At 38.1% G+C, this 24124-nt stretch overlaps 1 protein-coding gene across 1 annotated transcript; it reads left to right on the top strand.

Moving 5' to 3' along the window:
- Positions 1 to 608: 608 nt before the first annotated feature.
- Positions 609 to 23866, top strand: LOC127418682 (E3 ubiquitin-protein ligase NRDP1). Its single transcript, XM_051659393.1, has 7 exons — positions 609 to 758; positions 11505 to 11603; positions 13057 to 13172; positions 19445 to 19716; positions 19909 to 20044; positions 20204 to 20307; positions 21295 to 23866. Exons 3-7 carry the CDS (start codon positions 13083 to 13085, stop codon positions 21647 to 21649), a joined length of 957 nt encoding a protein of 318 aa, XP_051515353.1. The 5' UTR covers positions 609 to 758; positions 11505 to 11603; positions 13057 to 13082; the 3' UTR covers positions 21650 to 23866.
- Positions 23867 to 24124: the final 258 nt, after the last annotated feature.

Here is a 24124-nt window from a genome sequence, read left to right as displayed (position 1 = left end):
CCAAATGAATAAATGTAAATGTAAATGTCTATCATCTCTCTGTCTGTCTGTCTGTCTGTCTATCTATCTATCATCTGTCTATCTATCTGTCTGTCAGTATGTCTGTCTACGTATCTATCATCTGTCTGTTTATCTGTCTGTCTGTCTGTCTGTCTATCTATCTATCTATCATCTGTCTATCTATCTGTCTGTCGGTCTATGTATCTATCATCTGTCTGTTTGTCTGTCTGTCTGTCTATCTATCATCTGTCTGTCTGTCTGTCCGTCTATCTATCTATCATGTCTATCTATCATCTCTCTGTCTGTTTGTCTGTCTATCTATCTATCTATCTATCTATCTATCTATCTATCTGTCTGTCTGTTTGTCTGTCTGTCTGTCTATCTATCTATCATCTGTCTATCTATCTATCTATCTATCTATCTATCTATCTATCTTCTGTCCATCCATACATCCATACATCCATCCATCCATCTATCTATCTATCTATCTATCTGTCTGTCTAAGATAATCTTAGGCATTTTACCATTGGAAAAAATAAATAATCATTTTTATTTTCTACAGAAGAGTCTTTTGGAATAAACTAAGTCACACACTTTAACTTTCCTGTAGTCGCAGAAGCAGATCACAGACAGACTCCATCCGCTCCCCGGTCAGGAAGACAAATCAGTCAGTTCTCAGATCATCGCAGATATCACATTCTATAAATCCAGTCTTTCAAATCAAACGTTGGAGCAATACAGCTCTCCGCCGGACACAGGTATTTAAGTCTTATTGAGAAATGCCTTTCAACGCTTTTATAAATAACAACTGCTTAAACTGCCGGAGAGTAGCACTGGAGGTGGCGGAACACAGACATGACACTGTTTCATGTAGACATCAAGGCGTTATTTGACCAGAACAGCGTTTAAATGACATTTAAATGGATCGAAAACGCTAGAATTTGAAATGTGACATTTAAAGATGTGTATATATATATATATATTTTTAGACCACAAAATGAAGCTGCTCAGCTTGCGTCAGCTAGTCAGGTTTCATGCTAGTTAGCCATGCTAGCTCCATAGCATCCTCGCAATCTCTTTAAATGTTGTCGTTCGGGTGGGTTTACATTTAATACAAGACGCTTGGGGCACTTTCTGGTCCTTGTAATGGAGTAAAAACGCGAATAGTGCGCCGAAACCTGTTGTTGTTATGACCCTGTGGATTGTTTTTGTAAATCTGCGTTAGCAAGCTGGCTAATGCTGGACGCTTCATTCACTTGCTCAATCACGTCAAGAGACGTGTGTTTCAGGTTGGCAAGCGTGAATGTTATTTTTTTCCGAGATATTTTGATATGTTTTATGGTCTGGGGATTTAACAGACCCTAAAACATATCCAAAAGGTGTTCACATCTGCGCTGCCCTGCTAGTTTGGCTCATTACTGAATGTGTGTTGGCAGAAGTTGACTGGAAATGGATCACAGACTCTGTCTGAAGCCTGCATGAAATATTTATGTGTGTTTGTCCTGTTCAGACGGCATTACTGATGTTTTCCTGTTCATTTCCATTTTGCATTGTGTAATGGCTCTGTTTAAATGCCCATGTCAGTCCATTTAACATTAACCCCTTAATCCCCTTTTCTCTATAACTGTTTTCAGAGATAAGAGGCTGCCATGTTTGCAGACTTGTATTTGATCCAGAGACCCGTCTCCAGATACTCAGCAAAACACTATAGCCACCATTTTGCAGGAACAAAACACTAGATTTTTTTAATGTGATGATACTGGACAGTGGCTTCAGTGATGATGGCACTTTAAAAAAAAAAAATGTTTATCCCCTTTTCTCCCCAATTTGGAATGCCCAATTCCCACTACTTAGTAGGTCCTTGTGGTGACGTGGTTACTCACCTCAATCCGGGTGGTGGAGGACAAGTCTCAGTTGCCTCCGCTTCTGAGACCATCAGTTCGTGCATCTTATCACGTGGCTTGTTGTGCATGACACCGCGGAGACTCCCAGCATGTGGAGGCTCATGCTATTCTCCGCGATCCACGCACAACTTACCACGTGCCACATTGAGAACGAGAACCCTTAATCGCGACCACAAGGAGGTTACCCCATGTGACTCTACCCTCCCTAGCAACCAGGCCAATTTGGTTGTTTACGAGACCTGGCTGGACTCACTCAGCACACCCTGGATTCTAACTCGTGACTCCAGGGGTGGTAGTCAGCGTCAATACTCGCTGAGCTACCCAGGCCCCCTGATGATGGCTCTTTAGGACCTTCTTGATGACATCCAAAGGTCTTACCAGAGATTATATAGCAGAGATGAGCCACTTCTATTAAAATGAATGGGAGAAATTGGAACGCTCAACCAAGGAACTCTGTGTGCCCAACGGGCAACGGATGTAGAAAGGAAGTCCTGCCTTACAGTTAAAAGAGCCAATCACCTTTTAGACACAGACATTACCTGTCAATCAACTTTAGAACGCGCATGCGCATTAGCTATACAAGCTGGGAAAATTGTGTTTTTTTAGCAAAATATGAGGTAAAGAATCACAATTTATGATACCAGTATTGTCAGATGTTATTAGTGATTTGAAATATGTTCTTTGATCGTAATCTTGACCAACCGTTTCTGAGATTTTGGTCTTTCTCCATTCAAGTAGATAGGAGCTGCACTGACATTACTGGAAATAGCCTCCCGAGAGCGTTCCAAAGATGGCCGCCAGTGGACTGACTTGCTAGAAAGACTTTGGCCTTACACTATAGTATAGATGTTTGTCAGACCTGTTATGTATTGAAGTGGTCTAAATATCAGGCAGATCAACTGAGTTTACACTCGTTTGATGAAACTAAAACGTATTTCTCTATTTTTGCATAGATAAGTTTTGCACAGTGTTGGCACTGCTGGATAGCAACAGAGCCAATGTGTTTATACTTTTAGGGGAAATGTACCTACCAATGACTTGTATTTAGTTGTCTCTGCATATTAAGATGAGAAATGATTTTAGTATTGTATTCTAATATTGAAAGTAATGGTACCATAGCTGAAATGGGGGGTGAGGGGAACATTTTGAACCACCCACACTCTCCCCCTCTGTCTGCTTAGACAAGCTAAAATTAGGTCACCACCAGCCTACAGGGACACAACAGCACCCCTACCAGAACTGTTATGAATTGGAAGAGATGTGGGTAGATGCTGTGGATACACAATGCAGCCTCCTTTTTGCTTTTGCATTAGTATAAGTTAGGGATGCATGGATGTATCGGTCGCCTATATTAATTAGCCAATTATTGACCAAATTAAAACAATCGGCATATCGATTATAAGCATCAAAACGGCAATATGAAAAACCAGTGGTTTATTTATAATTAATTATCAACACACTTTTTTAAAACTCTGTGAATTCTAATGCACAATCCAGAAATAATGATAGCCAAAAAACGTAGAAGGGTTGGCACTCCTAAGAACATATAATATTTCATTTTTATTCTTTCTCATTCTCACATTAATTATGACAAACCGGCACCAGGCGTTCTCGGTGCGAGTTCTGACATTCAGGAGGTCGGGAGCCCGTGCACACGTTACAATTAATAGTTATAATTAATGACTGCATACATCAGTCATAACATCAGTGTGTTGCTGCTGCCAGATACTGCATGATAATAAAGTGCAAAAAATATACAAGATTAAAAAGAAAGTGCATAAAAATCATGCACCGTTTCTGCCAGTTATACTTGGATTTAATCTAAGCGCAAACACGACGTTTAGTACAGAAGAGTTATTTTAGTGGAGTAGGCTACCTGTATAATTCCACTTTAGATATACAGTTGCAATTGAAATTATTCAGACAGACAACAGCCAACACAGTCAAGCATGGAGGTGGGTCAGTCCTGTTATGGGTGTGTTTTGTGGCTACAGGTAATGGCTATCCTGACTATGTGACTGACAACATGGATTCTTTCAGGTATCAGGCCATTTTGGCATGAAAAATGTGATGCCTTCAGTGTGTAAATTGAAGCTTGGTGATCACTGGACTTTCCAGCAAGACAGTAACACCAAGGATACATCCAAGTTGTCCAAAATCTGGTTCAGGGATAGGTCGTGGAATGTCCTTAAATGGCCCTTTCAGTTCATCATTAAAATCCCATTGCAAAACTTTGTTGGGATTTCTAGGAAGCAGTGGCAGCACAGAAACTAAAGAATGTCAATGACCTGGAAGCTTTTGCTCATGAGAAATGTGTAAAAATTCTAATTGAGATGTGTCTGAAGCCTGAGAACACTTACATGAAACATTTATTTGCTGTTATAAAGGATGCTCCACAAATGATTGACTTGAGTGGTTGAATATTTTTGACGTCATTTGTGGAGAGAATTAGTTATTTTTTATTTTAAAATTTGGGTAAACTGAACTCTTTGTTCTCAAAATCACTCAAATGTGTATAAAAAACTTACTTTGACTGTTTACTGAGGTTTTAGTTGATGTGTTTTAATTCACATCACCAGAATGTATTGCTGGTCAGGGGGGTTGAATAATTTTGATTGCAACTGTAGGCTACGTCCGTCTCATCTGTATCACACTGTCACTTCGACGTACTGAAGAAGATCCGTGAGGTCTTGTCCATGTGAATGCGCTTTAAAGCCGCACGTAGCAAAGTTGAAAAATCTTGTTTTAGCACAACGGTTAATTGACAGGTAGAACTTTCAACCTAGAAGTCCTTGGTTTCACCAGACTCATGCTTGGAGTTTAAAAAAAATCTATCACATATCCATTATCGTGTGCATATACAGTTATAACAGATGCTATATCCCGCTAAATGTAACCCTAGAACTGAAACGAATGCAAGTATGATGAATAAAAATAAACCCAGACGGTTATTTTAAAACTGTCCATTGGAGTGATAAAGATTGTTTTCTAGTGCAACCCGTATGGCAAGTGATTTGTTTGAAGAGCAAAGCACTAACATGGCCTTTTTGTAGAATCCTTCCCAATGATATGGTCATGAATAATATGGGAAAAACACAGTTTTAGCATGACCATTTTCTCCAAATGTGTAAAAGCTTCATGAACACTCAGATTTCATTGATCATGCGAGTTGTAACACCATCTCTTGATTGGTCAACTTCGGGTAGATCGCAAAATTGGGCAAAATTTTTTAGACATTTAAAAAAATATCGGGAGGTTGTGAGCTGCTCGTAAGTCGCTCGGCTCCTTTCCGGATCATCACTGATCCTCCACCTGGTCGTCTAATGATTAAACGGAGGCCTGGAGAGGCCTTCAAGCCACAGTAGCCTAGTTTCCGTCCACTTTTCGTGCTATTTTGTTATCGACAAAGTGAAAATGCGTAAAACAAAAGTTTGGGAAATTTGCCGTCTTCTGTCTGTTTCCATTCAAATGGCCTTTTATTGATAAAAATGTTGTGCATGATGTCATGCCTAAAAAAACCACTTTGTCACATAAGTTTTTGATTTATTGCAAAAGAAATCTGCTCTTAATCCGTTTCCATACAGAAATGTGTCATCACATATGTCCCTAATGTTTTTCCCCCTAAGTTTTAGTAAAATGGGGAGAGTATTGAAACAATTCATTGGAATTAGCCAGCTTACTGTCATTTTAATTTCACAAATAAATGCAATCAGAAGATGAGGAATTGCAATGAAAAGGGAGCTGTTGCCCTTCTGATAGGATTGTAATACTGGTCCTAATGTTGCACCTATTGCAGGTTGCCACCGGTTTGACCCAAAAGCGAATCGTCATGGCCCTGTTCAAGCTGACAACCTGCACCAAGTAGTGGGGAAAACATTTGGAATTCGTATAAGGACCATCCATCAAATTGTATATGCTGTGTGCACAGCTAAAGAAAAATTGATGCGGTGTAATATCAGGGTTTACATATGATACATTACTGATATTCAATAGGCTATTTTGGACAATCATCTAATCTAAAGCATTGCCATCACAACTGCATTATGTCCCGCATATCTGTCCAGTAACTTAATGACCAACTGAATTTGAGTGTCATCTAAAATTAATTTTAGCATCATAATGCAATTTACATTTTCTGAAGAAGCTCAACAAATGCAATCCGAAGTAAAGAGGGTTAAATTTAAAATATTTAAAAGTTTTAAAATGTTCAGAAGCTAGTTTTCTGAAAGTAAACTCAGCATTTGACAAACAGTTCTGATAGTTTATTGTCTTGAAAAAAGTGTAGAACATTCTGAGAATGTCATTCAGCTGACTTTTTTTGTCTATAGGGAAAGGCTAATTTAAGTTTGTGTTATTCATTTGGTAATAAATTGAATTTAATACAGGGGATTAATTTGTTCTCCGTGCATTTGTCGATGTGCATGATACGAGATATTTGTGTTGGCACTCCTGGAAGTGTCATGCTTCCAACATCAGGTCTGTGCTATGCCGTTAAGATCAATCCATAATCACGTACAACAAATTGGCTTTCAAGGATGTATACCGTCATCATGATTAACACAGGCTAACGACTGGGGTAAATTCTGACACTATATTTTCGTGTTAATGCCAATTTTCTCGACAAAAAGTGTTTCCAAACCAGTTTTTTGCAACATTTGAAGTATCGACATTTTATCCGCTAGAGTTAAACGGAAAAATATTACGTCAACACTTGTGAAATTTTAGCGATAATTTGCATTTCCATCAGCTTTATTTTGATGTGCTAAAACTTTTTTTTGCAAAAAGTCCTTGGATGGAAACGTAGTTAGTGTCTCTCACCAACTGTGAAATTTGGATGTGGATCGGCAATGATCTGGGGGTGCTTCAGCAAGGCTAGAATTGGGTAGATTCATCTTTGTGAAGGACGCATGAATCAAGCCACGTACAAGATTATCCTGGAAGAAAACTTGCTTCCTTCTACTCTAACAATGTTCCCCAACTCTGAGAATTGGTTTTTCAAGCAGGACAATGCTCCATGCCACACAGCTAGGTCAATCAAGGTGTGGATGGAGGACCACCGGATCAAGACCCTGTCATGGTCAGCCCAATCTCCAGACCTGAACCCCATTGAAAACCTCTGGAATGTGATCAAGAGGAAGATGGATGGTCACAAGCCATCAAACAAAGCAGAGCTGCTTGAACTTTTGTTCCAGAAGTGGCATAAAGTCACCCAACAGCAATGTGAAAGACTGGTAGAGAGCATGCCAAAACGCGTGAAAGCTGTGATTGAAAATCAGGGTTATTCCACCAAATATTGATTTCTGAACTCTTCCTAAGTTAAAACATTAACATTGTGTTGTTTAAAAATGAATATGAAATTGTTTTCTTTACATTATTCGAGGTCTGAAAACACTGCATCTTTTTTGTTATTTTGACCAGTTGTCATTTTCTGCAAATAAATGCTCTAAATGGCAATATTTTTATTTGGAATTTGGGAGAAATATTGTCAGCACTTTATAGAATAAAACAAAAATGTTCATTTTACTCAAACACATACCTATAAATAGTAAATCAAGAGAAACTGATATATATATATATATATATATATATATATATATATATATATATGCTCAAAAGTTTGCATACCCTTGCAGAAATTGTGAATTTCTGGCATTGATTTTGAAAATATGACTGATCATGCAAAAAAGATCTTTTATTTAAGGATAGTGATCATATGAAGCCATTTATTATCACGTAGTTGTTTGGCTCCTTTTTAAATCATAATGATGACAGAAATCACCCAAATGGCCCTGATCAAAAGTTTACATACCCTTGAATGTTTGGCCTTGTTACAGACACACAAGGTGACACATACAGGTTTAAATGGCAATTAAAGTTTCATTTCCCACACCTGTGGCTTTTTAAATTGCAATTAGTGTCTGTGTATAAAGAGTCAATGTGTTAGCTCTCACGTGGATGCACTGAGCAAGCTAGATACTGAGCCATGGCAGCAGAAAAGAACAGTCAAAAGACCTGCGTAACAAGGTAATGGAACTTTATAAAGATGGAAAAGGATATAAAAAGATATCCAAAGCCTTGAAAATGTCAGTCAGTACTGTTCAATCACTTATTAAGAAGTGGAAAATTTGGGTATCTCTTGATACCAAGCCAAGGTCAGGTAGATCAAGAAAGATTTCAGCCACAACTGCCAGAAAAATTGTTCAGGATACAAAGAAAAACCCACAGGTAACCTCAGGAGAAATACAGGCTGCTCTGGAAAAAGACGGTGTGGTTGTTTCAAGGAGCACAATACGACGATACTTGAACAAAAATGAGCTGCATGGTCGAGTTGCCAGAAAGAAACCTTTACTGCGCCAATGCCACCAAAAAGCCCGGTTACAATATGCCTGACAACACCTTGACACGCCTCACAGCTTCTGGCACACTGTAATTTGGAGTGACGAGACCAAAATAGAGCTTTATGGTCACAACCATAAGCGCTATGTTTGGAGAGGGGTCAACAAGGCCTATAGTGAAAAGAATACCATCCCCACTGTGAAGCATGGTGGTGGCTCACTGATGTTTTTAGGGGGGTGTGAGCTCTAAAGGCATGGGGAATCTTGTGAAAATTGATGGCAAGATGAATGCAGCATGTTATCAGAAAATACTGGCAGACAGTTTGCTTTCTTCTGCACGAAAGCTGCACATGGGACGCCCTTGGACTTTCCAGCACGACAATGACCCTAAGCACAAGGCCATGTTGACCATCCAGTGGTTACAGCAGAAAAAGGTGAAGGTTCTGGAGTGGCCATCACAGTCTCCTGACCTTAATATCATCGAGCCACTCTGGGGAGATCTCAAACGTGCGGTTCATGCAAGACGACCAAAGACTTTGCATGACCTGGAGGCATTTTGCCAAGACGAATGGGCAGCTATACTACCTGCAAGAATTTGGGGCCTCATAGACAACTATTACAAAAGACTGCACGCTGTCATTGATGCTAAAGGGGGCAATACACAGTATTAAGAACTAAGGGTATGCAGACTTTTGAACAGGGGTCATTTAATTTTTTTCTTTGTTGCCATGTGTTGTTTTATGATTGTGCCATTCTGTTATAACCTACAGTTGAATATGAATGAATGAAATTTTTATCTTTTTGTCTTCTTTTTATCTTTCATTGTGGCTGGCTCTCTTTAAAATTTTGGCCTGCCATGTGTTCAACAGATCCAATTAAATAGGAATTACTTATTGTTAGAACAATAAAAATTGCTTTTGTACCTCTTTTTAAAGCATAAATCCTGAGCAAAACAGTGATCTGTTGACAAAATAAGGTAAGTGGCAAAAAATCAGTATCGGTGGGCTGCACAATATATCGCATTTAAATATTGCACATTTGCACAAGGGCTTGTGATAATACTTTAAGAAGTATCGTTTATGGTGACGGAGATTGCAAAGAATAGACTGGGCACGCAATTGTCACTTGGTGTCTGTACGTGCAGCGTGCATGGCACAGATCCAAAGCACCAGAAAAGCATGAGCTTTTCTCCATTAATTTTCTCCATGTCATTTCAACATTAACAGATTGGGCGATTACATGAGAATTGACACATTTTAGTAAGTTGTATTGAATCTTTCAACATGCCCTCTGATGTTCATTCGTTCTGTAAGTCGGCGAGAGAGTGTGCTGGAATAGGTATCTACCACAGTCAGTCACATGCAGCATTAAAGAGCAGCAAAACGACATTTATTTTTTAATTTTGTGATAAAATTGACAATTTGAAAGCTGATGCTAAAATAGTTACAACTACTATAGTTATAACTAATAGTTACAAAACTACTTCCAACTGAAAATGATGGGAGTATGTCACATTTGTGGACATGCAGGTAGTGGTGAAACCTATACTGTATATTATATGCAGTCTATATGCAATTTGGAACAAAGACAAATATGATTTTACGGTAAATTTACGGTAAAAAAACATCATTAACTTGATATTAACCTTCTGAAACTGTAAAAATACTTCAATGTATTGTTAATCACCGTAGTAATTACAGAAGAGCACATGATGACGTAAAGTTCACCAATAGTGGCTCTTCTAGGAGTAATGACCAATAAACATGTAGAGACAGTGCTCAGTTGCATTCACACAAGCACTAAACATCATCAAGGTAACACGTGAAATTTTAATAATGCAGTAAACATAAACTAAACTATATTAAATATAAAACAGAACATCCCAATGTATGTAACTGATATTAAAAATAAGAAGAAACATAACTATTCACATAAAATATAATGAAATATGATGGGTTATGCAGGGAATTGTGGGAACGCCTGATTATTGTTTTTACTGTAATTTGAACAATAATTTACTGTAAAAAGTACATGTACTCTCTTGTTAAACAATGTGAATTTTTATCATTAATAATACAGGAAAATCATACTTTTTACATCTAATTTTTTTTTTTAATTTTTATAACATTTTATTGTAAAATAAATGTACTTTTAAAATAAATTAAAAAATTTACTGTATATTTTAAAGTTTTTTTTCTGTAGCATTTTTACAGTCTTTTACCATTAAAATAACAGAAATTTTTTACAGTGTGCTGAATCTGACCAAATCTGCTTTGTTTTCATTGCTATGAATATGCTATCTGCAGTGGTGGACGTCCCTGCCAACCTGAAAATATAAGTTATTGTGATTCCATTATTATCCAGTTTGAAACTTGGTGGACGCAAACCAAAATGTAAAATGACTGTGACGACGGTGCGAAAACAGCTTCATATTATTTAACATGAGTTTAAAGCTTAAAACAGTAAAGCTAGTATAATAAAATGGATAGTTGCGATTATAAATGCTGACTGGGTGAGCCACATACAAAGCTGTTGTAAACTAGCCAATATACATACACCAGTGACCACACATAAGTTGAATTTTATGTTAATGTATCAAATTGTGATTTTGCTGGTCAGAAGGTAGACAAAGTAAATACTGCTTCACGCTGTGGCTTGAAAAAACAATTTCCTCCTTGTCTTGACTTGTTTAGGATGCATCACACTCTGAATTTTCACATTATTCCATGTTTCTTCATCGCTTTGTCATGTAAATAACTAAAAGCAGTACTGACAACTGATAGGTACACAAATATAAATACTGTAATGCAAAATGTTTATGGGTTTACACATTTGTACCATCTCACAATATATTATACCATCATACCGCTCAGCCCTATGGTTGGGTGTGCCTGTTGCATGTGGCTTTTTTTCGTATGTCATCAGCTTCGTAAATTAGCTGGCATCTTAATTTAATTGTGGTGCATGAAGGCATTAATGGGTTTGGATTGCTACTCAAGAGAGAAAATGGGCGGAAAAAGCAAGCATCTTGATAAGCTTCAATGATGATAATATCCAGTATGCAAAACCTCTTTAAATAGGGAATGAACTAAGTGACAGTAAACATGCCTCGGATTTGGCTGAAGCTTCCAGGAAATCCAAGGGTCTTTATCAGAAAATGTTTTGAAAATGCTTTTTGAATCTGAATTAAAGTGCTTCAAAATAAGTAGCATTGTATTGATTGAATTGTAATGGATGGATCCTGTTTTGCTTTCTGTCTCTTAAGGGGATGGTCGGTCTTGCATCATAAGGAAAATTGCCTTGTCCACCTGACACATGAGGACGACGCGTTGTAGAAGAATCATGAGGGCGGTGCTTTAGTGAGGTATGTGAGTTTCACCTGATATATTGGCAAATAAATGACTGATACACCATTCATGCGACTGTACATTGTCTAATTGCTCGAATCATGAATATTTAATAGAAGATAATGCATTTTAACAATGTTTGTCACTTGTACTCTGTGGTAATGAAAGGTCTGCTTGCCCTCAGCTCTCAATAGCACTAATGTAATCCCACATTGGTGTCGAGTTAGCAGGGTTGTCACAATACCAGAAGTCCATACCCATAGCACTGAAATTTCACAATTCTCGATACCAGTTTCGATACTGCGATAAATAATATGTGATTGAACTAATATGCGATAACTAATATTGTATGCGATTGAACAATTTTATTTAAAAATTTAAATATATACAGTAAATATTTCAAAATTAATTTAAACAATGACATAATTCTTAAATAACTAAAAAAGTTATTATTCAAGTAAACAGTAAGACTGTTATTTTTTTTTTAATATTATACTAATATATCTACAGGCCTGTAATTCAAAATTAGCTATACAGTTTCTTTTTTTTAATGCCTGACTTTGTTTATGTTCAGTTGTAGAGGGTTTTCTTAAAGCTATTAAAGTTAGTCGCATTACTGTGAGCGCTCTGCACAGAGTATGCACCAATATTCACAGAAGCATTCGTCACATAGCACTCATGTATTGAATTGTGTCAGTACTTGATCCTCAATACTGCAGAAAGACTTGTAATATTACATTTTTTATATACAGTATATAACCTTTTAAAATAGCATATAACAGTGCCCCCATTTTTTTGACAGAACATCAGTAATCTCATAGTAGTGAAATGCACACACACAGTCACACATAGCCATTTCGTCTTTCGCCTTGCAGTCCTGGTGTCTCTAAAAAAATAGAAGGTCACCTTTGAACAGACAATGCGATCATATTACAAGTGAAGTGTTTTCTAAGAACAATTGTTGTATGGACTCTGTTCTGAAACCTAGTGAGCTGCCTAGTTAGGTGGCATTAGGTGTCATAGGTGTGCTCCAGACACAAAGGCTGTTCAAAAATATTTATTGTTTTGAGGTAAATGAGGAAGCAAAAGAAATCTATAAATCTATAAGTAATACTTATATTTCATTCAATACCAAAATGGATTGATAAAAAAATAATGGATACAATTATTTTAATTATGTTTTACCCAATATTTGTGTGTGCTATGTATTCTTTGTTTATTAGAGTATCACGTCATCAGCTTAGAAACATGTTAACGGCAAAATCTTTTGAATCTACTTTTGAAATCACAATTTCAAATGTTCTTATTGATGCCTGCTTTACCAATTATTCCACTACTCCTGTGCTGTGACTGGTTTTGATGCTCTTTTTTTTTTTCTTCTTTTTTTTAAACCAACAAAGGCAATAAAAGGATATACAGCTGAGTGTACTGCCAGAGTTCATATCACCCACTCTTCCCGTTCCCTTTCAGATATCAAAGGGTTCTGGTAATGTGCCATGGGGTACGACGTCACCAGGTTCCAAGGAGAGGTGGACGAGGATCTGTTGTGTCCCATCTGCAGTGGGGTGTTGGAGGAGCCAGTGCAGGTCCATATTTATTTTCATTCAAATGGAGCACCCTAGTACAGAGAACACCTTGAGAAAGTGACTGCCTTCAACCTTTAGCCAGCAAGGGATTTTGTGGTTATCAGATATCATTACTCTGAGAATATTGTGTTATTGAGTTTTACTGATGTGTGGATTTGAGGATGTTAAAGTTCTCTAAAGCCAGTCTTCTTAAAGGTGAAATGTGTTATTTCTACACCAAAAGTGGCACCAAATGGAATTACGAATATAATGAATGCCTGTTTAGAATGAAATACAAGTCTGCTGCATTCTGCGCAGTGTACGCTGAATACTGCCTCCATTTTTTTTTTTTTTTTTTTTAAATTAACTTTTTTTTTTTTATTGATTCATCAAATGAACAAAGAAAAGCAAAACATATACAAACAGAATCGATATTTAACCCTCACTAATCCCAAAACAGTACAGAGCAGGTGGCGCAGCTGTAAATACTTATAGAACTGTGATCTGGGAATCCCAAAATGCTGAACCAAATTTTCAAAGGATCTCAATACTCCACACTCATATAGGTCACCGGGTGTAGTAACCCCCTCCCGATCCACTCTAACCAGCAAAAAGGGGACTTGTTAATACATAATTTGGGGTTCAGCCATATGCTCGAGGCAACATTTAAATAAATGTCCGAATTAAACGCACTGGACACTTTTGTCCATACCAAGAGCAAATGAGAGACAATGGGGTGTAACTTAACTTCTCCGGTTAATTTGATATAAAGGCTTTGCAGTGGCAAAATAGGGGCCACAACTTCCTGTTCAATACAAAACCAGGGAGGGGCTCTCTCAGTTGGAAGAGACCAATGAGCCAAATGTCTGAGACCAAATGCATAATAATAAACAAAAATCTTGGGTAGGCCTAGCCCACCTTTGTCAATCGGCCTATGTAACTTATTGAAATGTAATCTGGGACGTTTACCATTCCAAACGAAGGACTTCGCTATGCTATCAAATTGCTTGAAATAAGAGAGGGGAACATCTTCAGGGAGAGATTGTAACAGGTAGTTACATTTTGGAATACAATTCATTTTAAAAACATTAACCTTCCGAATCATAGATAAATGTAATGAAGCCCACCTGCCCACATCGCTCAGACCTTTTTATTAAGGGGTCAAAATGAATTCTAACTAAATCAAACAAATTTGCTGGGAATAAAATGCCCAAATACTTAATGCCCTGTTTGGGCCACTGGAAGGTGCCAGTTACTGGGCAGTATGTTGTCAGAGCCAAAGCTTCAGATTTTGACCAATTGACTCTGTATCCTGAGAACTTAGAAAAGGAATGAGTGGAGGCAAGGCATAGATCTAGTGGGGTCGGAGACTAATAATAAAATATCTTCAGCGTAAAGCAAAAGCTTATGCGCCACACCTCCCGCCACCACCACTGGAAAATCATCTTCCCTTCTTATCGTGGCTGCTAATGGTTCCAGGGCAAGACAGAACAATAATGGGGAAAGAGGGCAACCCAGCCGGGTGCCCCTATCCAGAGTAAAATAATGAAATTAATCCATTTGTTTGTACCGCTGCTACCTGGTGTCTATAAAGTAACTTAATTCATCCAATAAATGTATTCCTGAACCCATATATTTCCAAAATCTTAAAAAGATAATCCCATTTTACCATATCAAACGCCTTTTCGGAGTCAAGTGAGATGGCAGCGACAGGAGTCTGATCATTTGCCACTGACCACATGATATTGATGAAACGACTAATGTTATCAGAAGAGCTGCGGCCCCGAATAAACCCCTCCTGATTTATATGTATAAAAGATGTCATAACCTTACTTAATCGGTTAGCCAAAATTTTTGACAATATTTTTACATCTAGTTGGATCAGGGAGATTGGACGGTAACTTTTATACTCGCTTGGATCTTTGTCCTTTTTTAAGAATCAGACTGATCCGGGCTTGTGTCATGGTTGGAGGAAGCTTTCCCTTCTTTAGTGATTCAGTATAAACTTCTATCAAAAGTGGAGCCATTTCTGTAGCATAGGATCTAAAAAATTCTGTGGCAAAACCATCTGGCCCCGGAGCCTTGCCAGTAGGTTGGGACTTAATTACCTCGTCAAGCTCCTCCAAGGTTATCTCAGAGTCAAGAGAGTTTTTTTGCTCAATCGTCAGTTTAGGAAGATCTAATGGTTCCACAAAGTTTCTAATATCTTCATCAGTAGATGAAGACGTGGAACTATAAAGATCAAGATAGAATTCTTTAAAGACATTATTAATATCAATGGCTGAGGTAAAAATTTCACCACCAGCAGATTTCACTGAGGGAATGGTAGAAAAAGACTCTCTCTGCTTTATATATCTAGCCAAAAGCTTCCCTGATTTGTCACCCGAAGTATGACTGTCTTGCCCTGAATAATCAAAACTCCACTTTCCGTGACAAAATAGTATTATATCTATATTTCAATCGGGTCAATTCTCTGAGGCCATCAGATGACATACGGCGCTTCAGCTCTGCCTCAGCACTTTTAATATTTCCTTCCAACTCCACAAGTTCTTGTGCTTTGGATTTTTTTGGTGAATGAGGCATACTGTATGATCCGACCCCTAAGAACCGCCTTAATTGCCTCCCAAGCCACGCCCACAGAGGATACTAATGACCAGTTAGTCTCCATATAAACATTGATTTCAGTCTTTAACATTTGTTGGAAATCAGGATTTTGCAAAAGGGACACATTAAGGTGCCAACTATATGATTTCTTTTTCTCTGTATATGGCAACACCTCTAAACTCACCAGGGCATGATCTGAGACTAAGATATTTCCAATTGAGCAATCAACAACAGATGAAATAAGGGATTTGGATATAAAAAAAAAAAATCTATTCTAGAATAAATCTTATGGACTGATGAAAAAAATGTATAGTCCCTACCAGATGGGTTCAAAAGTCTCCAAATATCCGTAAGACCAAGATTTTTACACATCCTGTGAAGCGTCAGTGTTGCTCTAGCCGGTTTACACACTTTTGCTTCACTGTGATCAAGGACTGAGTCCATCAAAAGATTAAAGTCTCCTCCCAATATTATATCATGAGGGGTGCCAGCGGTTTGCAGCATCCCTTCAAGATCTATAAAAAAGCAGTGATTATCAACATTAAGTGCGTAAATATTAGCCAAAATCAACCTTTGCCTTTGAATTTCAGCTAAAACAATAATGACTCTCCCTAATTTATCTTTAGTCTGTTTGAGACATTTAAAGATGTTTATTTATCAATATAATGACTCCCTTGCTCTTACTTGAGCCAGCACTAAAAAAAAACATGTCCACCCCATATCTTTCCAATTTTTTTCAGCTTCCTGCGGGGAGAGATGTGTTTCTTGAAGAAACACTATATCATATTTCTTAAGTTTAAGAAAAGTAATAACCTTCCTTCTTTTTATGGGGTGCCCCAACCCATTTACATTCCATGTGGAGAGAGATAGTACACGTATATTAACATTTGACATTTTGATATAGTAGAAAAAATAAATTGTGTGTCAAAAACAAAATTATACAGACCACATTCCCCATTAGTGAAACAATAAAACCCCGAACTTCCCCCCAAACAAAACAAACAGAAAAAAGATAAATGTGCGCATTAACCCCGCGCACGACAGCGCCAACCGGCGTCCATCCCTCTAAACTCAAACAGTCCATGTACGCCTATGAGAGCCCCCGCGACAACTTTGCCATTGGATTGCTCAAGTCCGGTGCTTCTATACAAATTTTGTGAGACAGAATTACATAACAGAAGAAAATCTATAAAACAAACTCCAGCCAATAGGCAGAATAAACACAAAGAACGTGTAGATTCATCCACATACTGTCCCGAAGGTGTGTTCCTCCCCAAAACAAGCTCCAGCCTCTAACGGAACCAACACACACTCAAAATGTTTTAAAAAAAAATCAATCAATCAATCAATACATTTAAAAAAATGTTTAGTTTCCTCGGGCAGTCAAACGAATGTTCAGTTAACTGGCTGTTTCGTAAGTGCAGCAGATAGTTTTGTTCATGGTTTTCAAGTACAAGGACATGCATCAAGTGACATTATTTTTGTTGTTGACGTCAACAACAAAAGTGACTGGAAGGTTTCTCCCCCCTTTTAAAAATCGAAGAGCATATTTACTTATATGAGCCCATTATTTTCCCGTTTGTTTCCTAATTTCAAACATAATTCAAACAGAACATACATATTACACAGGAGGAAAGGCTACTCACTGCCATGGTTAGGTCAGTGAAGCTAGTCTTAAATAATAGTATTAATAATAACAAATTATATTATTTATGAAGAAATAAGTACTAGCTGAAACACATCTTGAAACTTTAACTACAAATGCCACTGTTGATATAAAATGAGGTCTAATAGATTCTACCTTTAGATTATTTCATATGAAACTATAACATTTTGTCAAAGTATAACAGTTACTTTTACTCTACAAAATTGTTTCACGATTTTACATAAGTTGATTATGTATAATGAAAAAAAAATGTGCGCATAGAACAGTGTTGCTTTTTTCTTCCTTAGTGCTGTTTGGCATGTCAGGGCTGCCTACTGTTTGAGAGGTTCGACTTGACTTCCTCTGTAAATCTTTAAACTAGAAAAGTCTCACTAGAATTTAAATTGGTCACATCAGTTTTGAGGTCTGCGCACTGCAAATCTGCCTTGGTCGCTAGCGGATTAGCAGCTAATTCCCTCTCTGATGACTCCAGATAATCAGTCTGTTTCTCGAAGTCCCCGGTTTTTGTAACCAGCTCAGGGAATTTCACCTCCATGGCCGTAATCGATCAACGTATCCTCCAAGTCCGCTACGACCTTCGTCAGCATCACCGACATGCGGGACAGTTGGCGCTGAATTTCTCCCGCCGCACCTTCCAAACTGAGTCCCTGGTCTGCGGCCCTGTCAGGGGTATCAGCTTGAGGACGTAATTGTCTTTTAATGTCTCCAGAGCCCGAGAATTTTGAATTCTTTGACATATTGTCTTCATAGAACAGTTATGAAACAAGAGTGTATAGAATCTCACTGGTTTATGACACAAAAAGAATTAAAAACTAGCAAAGTGCGCACTGCTCGCCGTTCATGCATCCAACTCTCGCATGGTGCCACGCAACCCCCACTGCCTTCTATTTTTAAATAATAGTGATTAAAACAGAATGTAATTTTTCAGACAAACTAGTATTTTAACATTTAAAAATTCTCACTAAAATTTGAAAGCCCTCATAACACTATGTAACACAATTTTTGTTCCTGGGTAGTAAGTATTATTTCCTAATTGCTTATGCCTCAAAAGTATAGAAAATGGCTATTATTCCCCACAAACTTTGCTTTTGTGACCAGGACAGTGATATTTTGAAATGTACCTATTTCCAATGAGAAAACGGGCGAAATTGTGTCTTTTCGTTCAGAAAGTATGAATCCAAAATCCTTCTTTATCTGTGGTCCGACGAAGACACCGGCTTTGACCTTTGCCTCAGACAGCTTAGGGAAGAAGTCTTGAAGGTACTTGAAGGCTGGCGACTCCTTATCTAGAGCTCTGACAAATTGTTTCATAAGGCCCAATTTGATGTGCAGTGGTGGCATCAGCACCTTCTGGGGGTCCACCAGTGGCTCCCACATGACGTTGTTCCTCCTCACAGAGAACTCGGTCCGTTGTGGCTAGTCCCACCTGTGGTAGTGCACCTTGGTGTCCCTGCTGTCCCAAAGGCAAAGATAGCAGGGAAACTTGGTAAAACCGCCTTGGAGACCCATCAGGAAAGCCACCATTTTGAAGTCTCCTATGACTTCCCAGCCATACTCATCGTACTTCAAGGCGTCCAGCAATGTCTTGATGCTGTTGTAATCCTCTTTGAGGTGCACCGATTTAGCCAGGGGAAGAGACGGGTACTTGTTACCATAATGGAACAGCATGGCTTTGAATATTACTTTAGTATATATACATGTTAATTTTGATTCATATGTTGTTTTTTTCTGACTTTATGTGAACGAAAAGACACAAATTCTCCTGTTTTCTCTTTGGAAATTGGTAAATTTCAAAATATCACTGTCCTGGTCACAAAAGCAAAGTTTGTGGGGAATAATAGCCATTTTCTATACTTCTGAGGCATAAGCAATTAGGAATAACACTTACTACCAAAACAAAAAAAAGAAAAGATTGTTATACAGTGTAATCATCAATAAGTGCTACCTTGAAAGTCAGCAAGAAGTCATTGCGTAGTTGCAGTGAGTTTCAGTTACATAATAATCAATCTGTCTGTCCTCTCAGGCCCCTCACTGTGAGCATGCTTTCTGCAACGCCTGCATCACACAGTGGTTTGCACAGCAGCAGATCTGCCCAGTGGACCGCACTGTAGTGACTCTTGCCCACCTTCGACCCGTTCCCCGCATCATGCGTAACATGCTTTCCAAACTGCAGATCTCCTGTGACAACGCCGGCTTCGGCTGCACCGCCACCCTGCGTCTAGACCAGCTGCAGTCGCACCTAAAGGACTGCGAGCACAACCCCAAACGACCTGTCACTTGTGAGGAAGGCTGCGGGTAAGTGACCGAGGACGAGTGATGTACATATTAATGCACTTGAAGGACTTGGAGGCCACCTTCTTCACCTTCTAGTTTTTTCCCAGTAAGATTGAATGCACAACAATATTTGGAGGGAGAATATATAATTAAACATCACCTCCCAGATCCAACCAACTTGTCTTGACAAATCTGCTTTATTTTCTCTTGCAGGCTTGAAATGCCCAAGGATGAGATGCCCAACCACAACTGTATCAAGCACCTACGTAGTGTAGTGCAACAACAGCAGACCAAGATTGCAGATCTGGAGAAGACTTCAGCTGAGCACAAGCACCAACTTGCAGAGCAGGTAAGACCTGTATATTTTTTATTTATTAGGAGACTGCTTAAATGTGAAAGAAATGTTTTGTTGTAATGACATTAGGACTTCCTATTGCAACTTGGAGTCTCTGTTCTGTCACACATGCACAACAATTTTAATCTACATGTGTATGATTTCTCATTACAGAAACGTGATATCCAGCTCCTGAAAGCTTACATGCGAGCAATTCGCAGTGCTAACCCTAACCTACAAAACCTGGAGGAGAGCATCGAGTACAATGAAATCCTGGAGTGAGTGGTCTCTTATCTCTTGTCTTTTAAGTCTGCATATAATCAAAATGGACCTGTTTAGACACAGGTTAGGGTTAGTAGGCTGTAGGTAGTGCAGCCTCTCTAAAATTATGCCAATAGTCAAGACAGTAATTTAATGCCAGTTAATGAAATAAAGGTTACGCAATTGATTTGAATAAAAAGCGTTACCATTGGGAGACGTTGAAATGCTCTTGAGGTTGATCTTAAAGGGTTAGTTCACCCAAAAATTAAAATTCTCTCTTGATTAACTTACCTTTAAGCCATCCCTGATGTGTATCACTTTCCTTCTTCAGCACAACTGAAGTGAAGATTTTTATAAGCAGATTTCAACTCTGTTTGTCCATTCAGTGCATGTAAATTGGTGACATCAGTCTCCTGGCTGTTTGATGGTCCAAAAGGCATATTTAGGCAGCTTAAAAGTAATCCATACAACTCCAGTCAATCAATTAAAGTCTTCTGAAGGAAACCGATAGGTTGGTGTAAAAAACAAATCAATAATTAAAACGTTTTTAACTTTAAATTTTTGCTTCTGCCCAGCGCTGTATTGTGGGTGAACTAATCCTTTAAGTCTGAGTTTCCAGCAAGTTAAGGCTCAAATAAAAATGCCTGAATCTTATGACAAGCTTTTCATCCTCTCTATCATTGACTGCATTCAAATCTGGCTCCACTCTGGTATGAAACACCAGTCACTTCTTGATGGATACTTTTTTTTATTATTTATTTTATTTTTATTTATTTTTTTGTCCTGTTGAATTTTCTGTTTCACTCTAAAATGCATCAGATTATGGAAGTATAATAGGTTGCAAATTCAGAATCAGTCATAATTACTTTCCATAATTGATAATCAGATGACTATCAAGCTAACTGCACTGGTTTGGCCACAAATTCTGAATCAGTCATAATTACTTACCGTAATTTATAATCAGATGACTATCAAACTAACTGCACTGGTTTGGCTACCAACAGGTGGGTGAACTCTCTCCAACCTGCTCGCGTGACCCGTTGGGGAGGAATGATCTCCACACCTGATGCTGTCCTCCAGGCCGTCATCAAACGCTCACTAATAGACAGTGGATGTCCGTTGTCAATTGTTAATGACCTCATTGAAAATGCCCACGAGCGCAACTGGCCCCAAGGCTTGGCCACACTGGAGACACGGCAGATGAACCGGCGATATTATGAAAACTATGTGGCCAAACGCATTCCGGGAAAGCAGGCGGTGGTTGTCATGGCCTGCGAGAACCAACACATGGGGGAAGATATGATTCTGGAGCCAGGCTTGGTTATGATCTTTGCTCATGGCGTTGAGGAAATCTTATAGTGTGCATTTAGAAGGGTAATAGGGTGCCAATAATCAAAGGGGATTAGAGACTGAATTGATTTTCCCATATAAAAAATTCAAAATTCATCCCACTGAAATTCAATATCAAGACTTCTATGGCAGTCTTTACCTCAAATTTTAAGGATGGACACAGGCAGAGAGATGACCTCTATGAAGTCTCTGCTCTTTTGAACGATCTGACGAAGAGTACCTCCAGCATTCCCATTCTCTTTGCCTTAAAAGGACATTTTCAATAAGTGGACCCTAACAGAAAAAACCCAACTTGAAACATTATCAGGGATGATGGTACACATATGTTTTAGCATTAAGATAGACAGAAGGATTTGAAGTGTTGTGTTATCTAATTTCCCCTTTAACATTAATTTCCCTCTGTCAGTAAATTGAGAGTAAATACATGTCCCTTATAGCACTCAGCAATGTCTTGTAAATACAGATGATAAAGAAATATAGACAAAGATATACTATCTGTTCATGTTATAATATAGTGGACATTTTTGCTGTCTTCATCTCAGTTTGATATTTAGAGTAGTGTGTTTAAGCTACCATGGATCTCAATGTCTTTTCTTTTTTTAAGAGCTATGATTAAAGTATGCTAGATAAAGATCTCTCTGCTCTGTGTCTGCACTGTGTGGCAACTGGGAAAACAAGCTGTTGGCCTGAATCTAGTTTTGTGAAGAGGTTTGTCCTTCTTCAGAGGCAAGACAAAAAGTAGAAGGCGCACATGGTGGGCGATTTAATAACTTTCACCCACTGTTCTTTGTGCAATGAGAACCTCTTGATTGTGATTTATTTTATTTTTCACCAGAATTGCTTAAATACTAAATTTGTGTGTGCAAATCAGGCACCGCCTTTCCATCTACTCTGGTGCTTTGTTTTTTAAGCAGATCATAAAAATTAAAAATTTTACTGGGATTACTGGGTATGTCTCATGCTCAGCTTGTATAAAACAGGTTAGAACAAGAATTATGTTTTTGAGTTGACTGTCAAATGGTCTCTTCCAAACCATAAATGGATGGAAAGTTTATTAATAGATTACGAAGCATGGAAATGTTTATGACAATTTCCAAAGACCAACTTACAGATAATGTAAAAAACATTTGTTGTCTATAGCTTGATCTCCTGCAAACGTATTATCTCAGACTCAACTTAATCTGGATCTGTTTACTGTGGTTCACATCTGAACGGTTATCTTATCCATCAATTTGCCACCACGGATGGTTGTATTTTGTTTATATTGTGCAATGGACTGGAGAAGTGGTTTGAGAATTAATTTAGCATATTTTTATGTTTGTGTTGTGAGTACCTTTGTTGTACATAGTTGATTAAAGAGTAGGGTCAGTTTAATTGGTGTTGTATGACAGTTGTCTCTGCAACCAAAGTGTTTTGTTGTGTTGTATGCACATTATGCTATCGTTCTTGTTTGTTTTTTTGTTTTTTTTTGCTGCACGAACATACCGAAAATGTAAGTTCAGCGATTCTGAAATGTATTATTCGAGCAATTGTATGTCATCTGCTTCAGTGTTACATAGACCTGAATGCTCAGTGCATTGTTTACAGTAGCTTTTTGCAAATGTTGTTAAATATAAGCAGACACTAAAGACCCAGAATGTTTGTATTCTGCAATATACAACCAGGCCTATGTGAATTAAGGGGAGAAATGTCTGTGAACTTTGCCTTATCACACTTCATTTGACATTTCACTGCCTGATTGCTTTATAATCTCACAAGGCACCTCTGCTAATCATTTTACAATTACACCCTCAAATTGACGCAATAACATATGATCCAATGTAGAATTCACTCTATTTCTGCTTTGATAACTTAACATCAGTCTGCTCACCTTTTACATATAAACTTCAGCTTGTGGTGAAAAGAAGGGGAAATTCTTCACTAATATTAACTGAATTCAAAGCTACTCGCTATTCATGAAATGAAGGTTCACTACTATTTGCGTTCAGTTGAATGAGGCTGAAACATCGTCTCTTATTGGACGCAAGACCTCTCTCTAGACGCTCAGGATTTTATCATCTGATGTCAGGGACGAAACGTTCAAAGAGCTCATGTTTCCCACTGCGGCATTGTCCATGGATGTGGCATTCTTCTGTTTTTTTTTTTTTTTTTGTCTTTATCCTTGCTATTTTGCTGTGGGTTACTGACAGAATATGAATAAATATCATTATTGATTTTACAATATGACACCCGTGTCTCAGTGTCATTATTGTTTGCCTGGTAGCAGGAAATTCTTGTTGGTTGTGTTGTTGATGTCAGCTTTTGGTTTGTTCTGTTTTGAAAATGACTGATGCAATACCCTGTAGTGTGCGATAAATGTAGGGGTTAGCCAGTTTTGAGATGTGTCCTGTTTTTACCCCTTTTTACCACACAATGTCACTGATGTGCAATTTAACAAATGGAACTATTTTAAAGGGATAGTTGGAACACAAAAGGATCATTTAC

Source organism: Myxocyprinus asiaticus, chromosome 28 (assembly GCF_019703515.2).
Source record: "Myxocyprinus asiaticus isolate MX2 ecotype Aquarium Trade chromosome 28, UBuf_Myxa_2, whole genome shotgun sequence".
NCBI classification, from domain to species: domain Eukaryota; kingdom Metazoa; phylum Chordata; class Actinopteri; order Cypriniformes; family Catostomidae; genus Myxocyprinus; species Myxocyprinus asiaticus.
Note: the sequence above shows the minus strand (reverse complement) of the source record. Positions and strands in the feature narration are given on the sequence as shown.

What these genes read in the sequence shown, in the direction of transcription:
- LOC127418682 (XM_051659393.1), top strand. Translation starts at nt 13,083, where the DNA reads ATGGGGTACGACGTCACCAGGTTCCAAGGAGAGGTGGACGAGGATCTG. An exon ending in ACTTGTGAGGAAGGCTGCGG is followed by an intron (nt 19,717 to 19,908) that starts GTAAGTGACCGA and finishes TTTCTCTTGCAG; the next exon opens with GCTTGAAATGCCCAAGGATG. An exon ending in GAGTACAATGAAATCCTGGA is followed by an intron (nt 20,308 to 21,294) that starts GTGAGTGGTCTC and finishes GGCTACCAACAG; the next exon opens with GTGGGTGAACTCTCTCCAAC.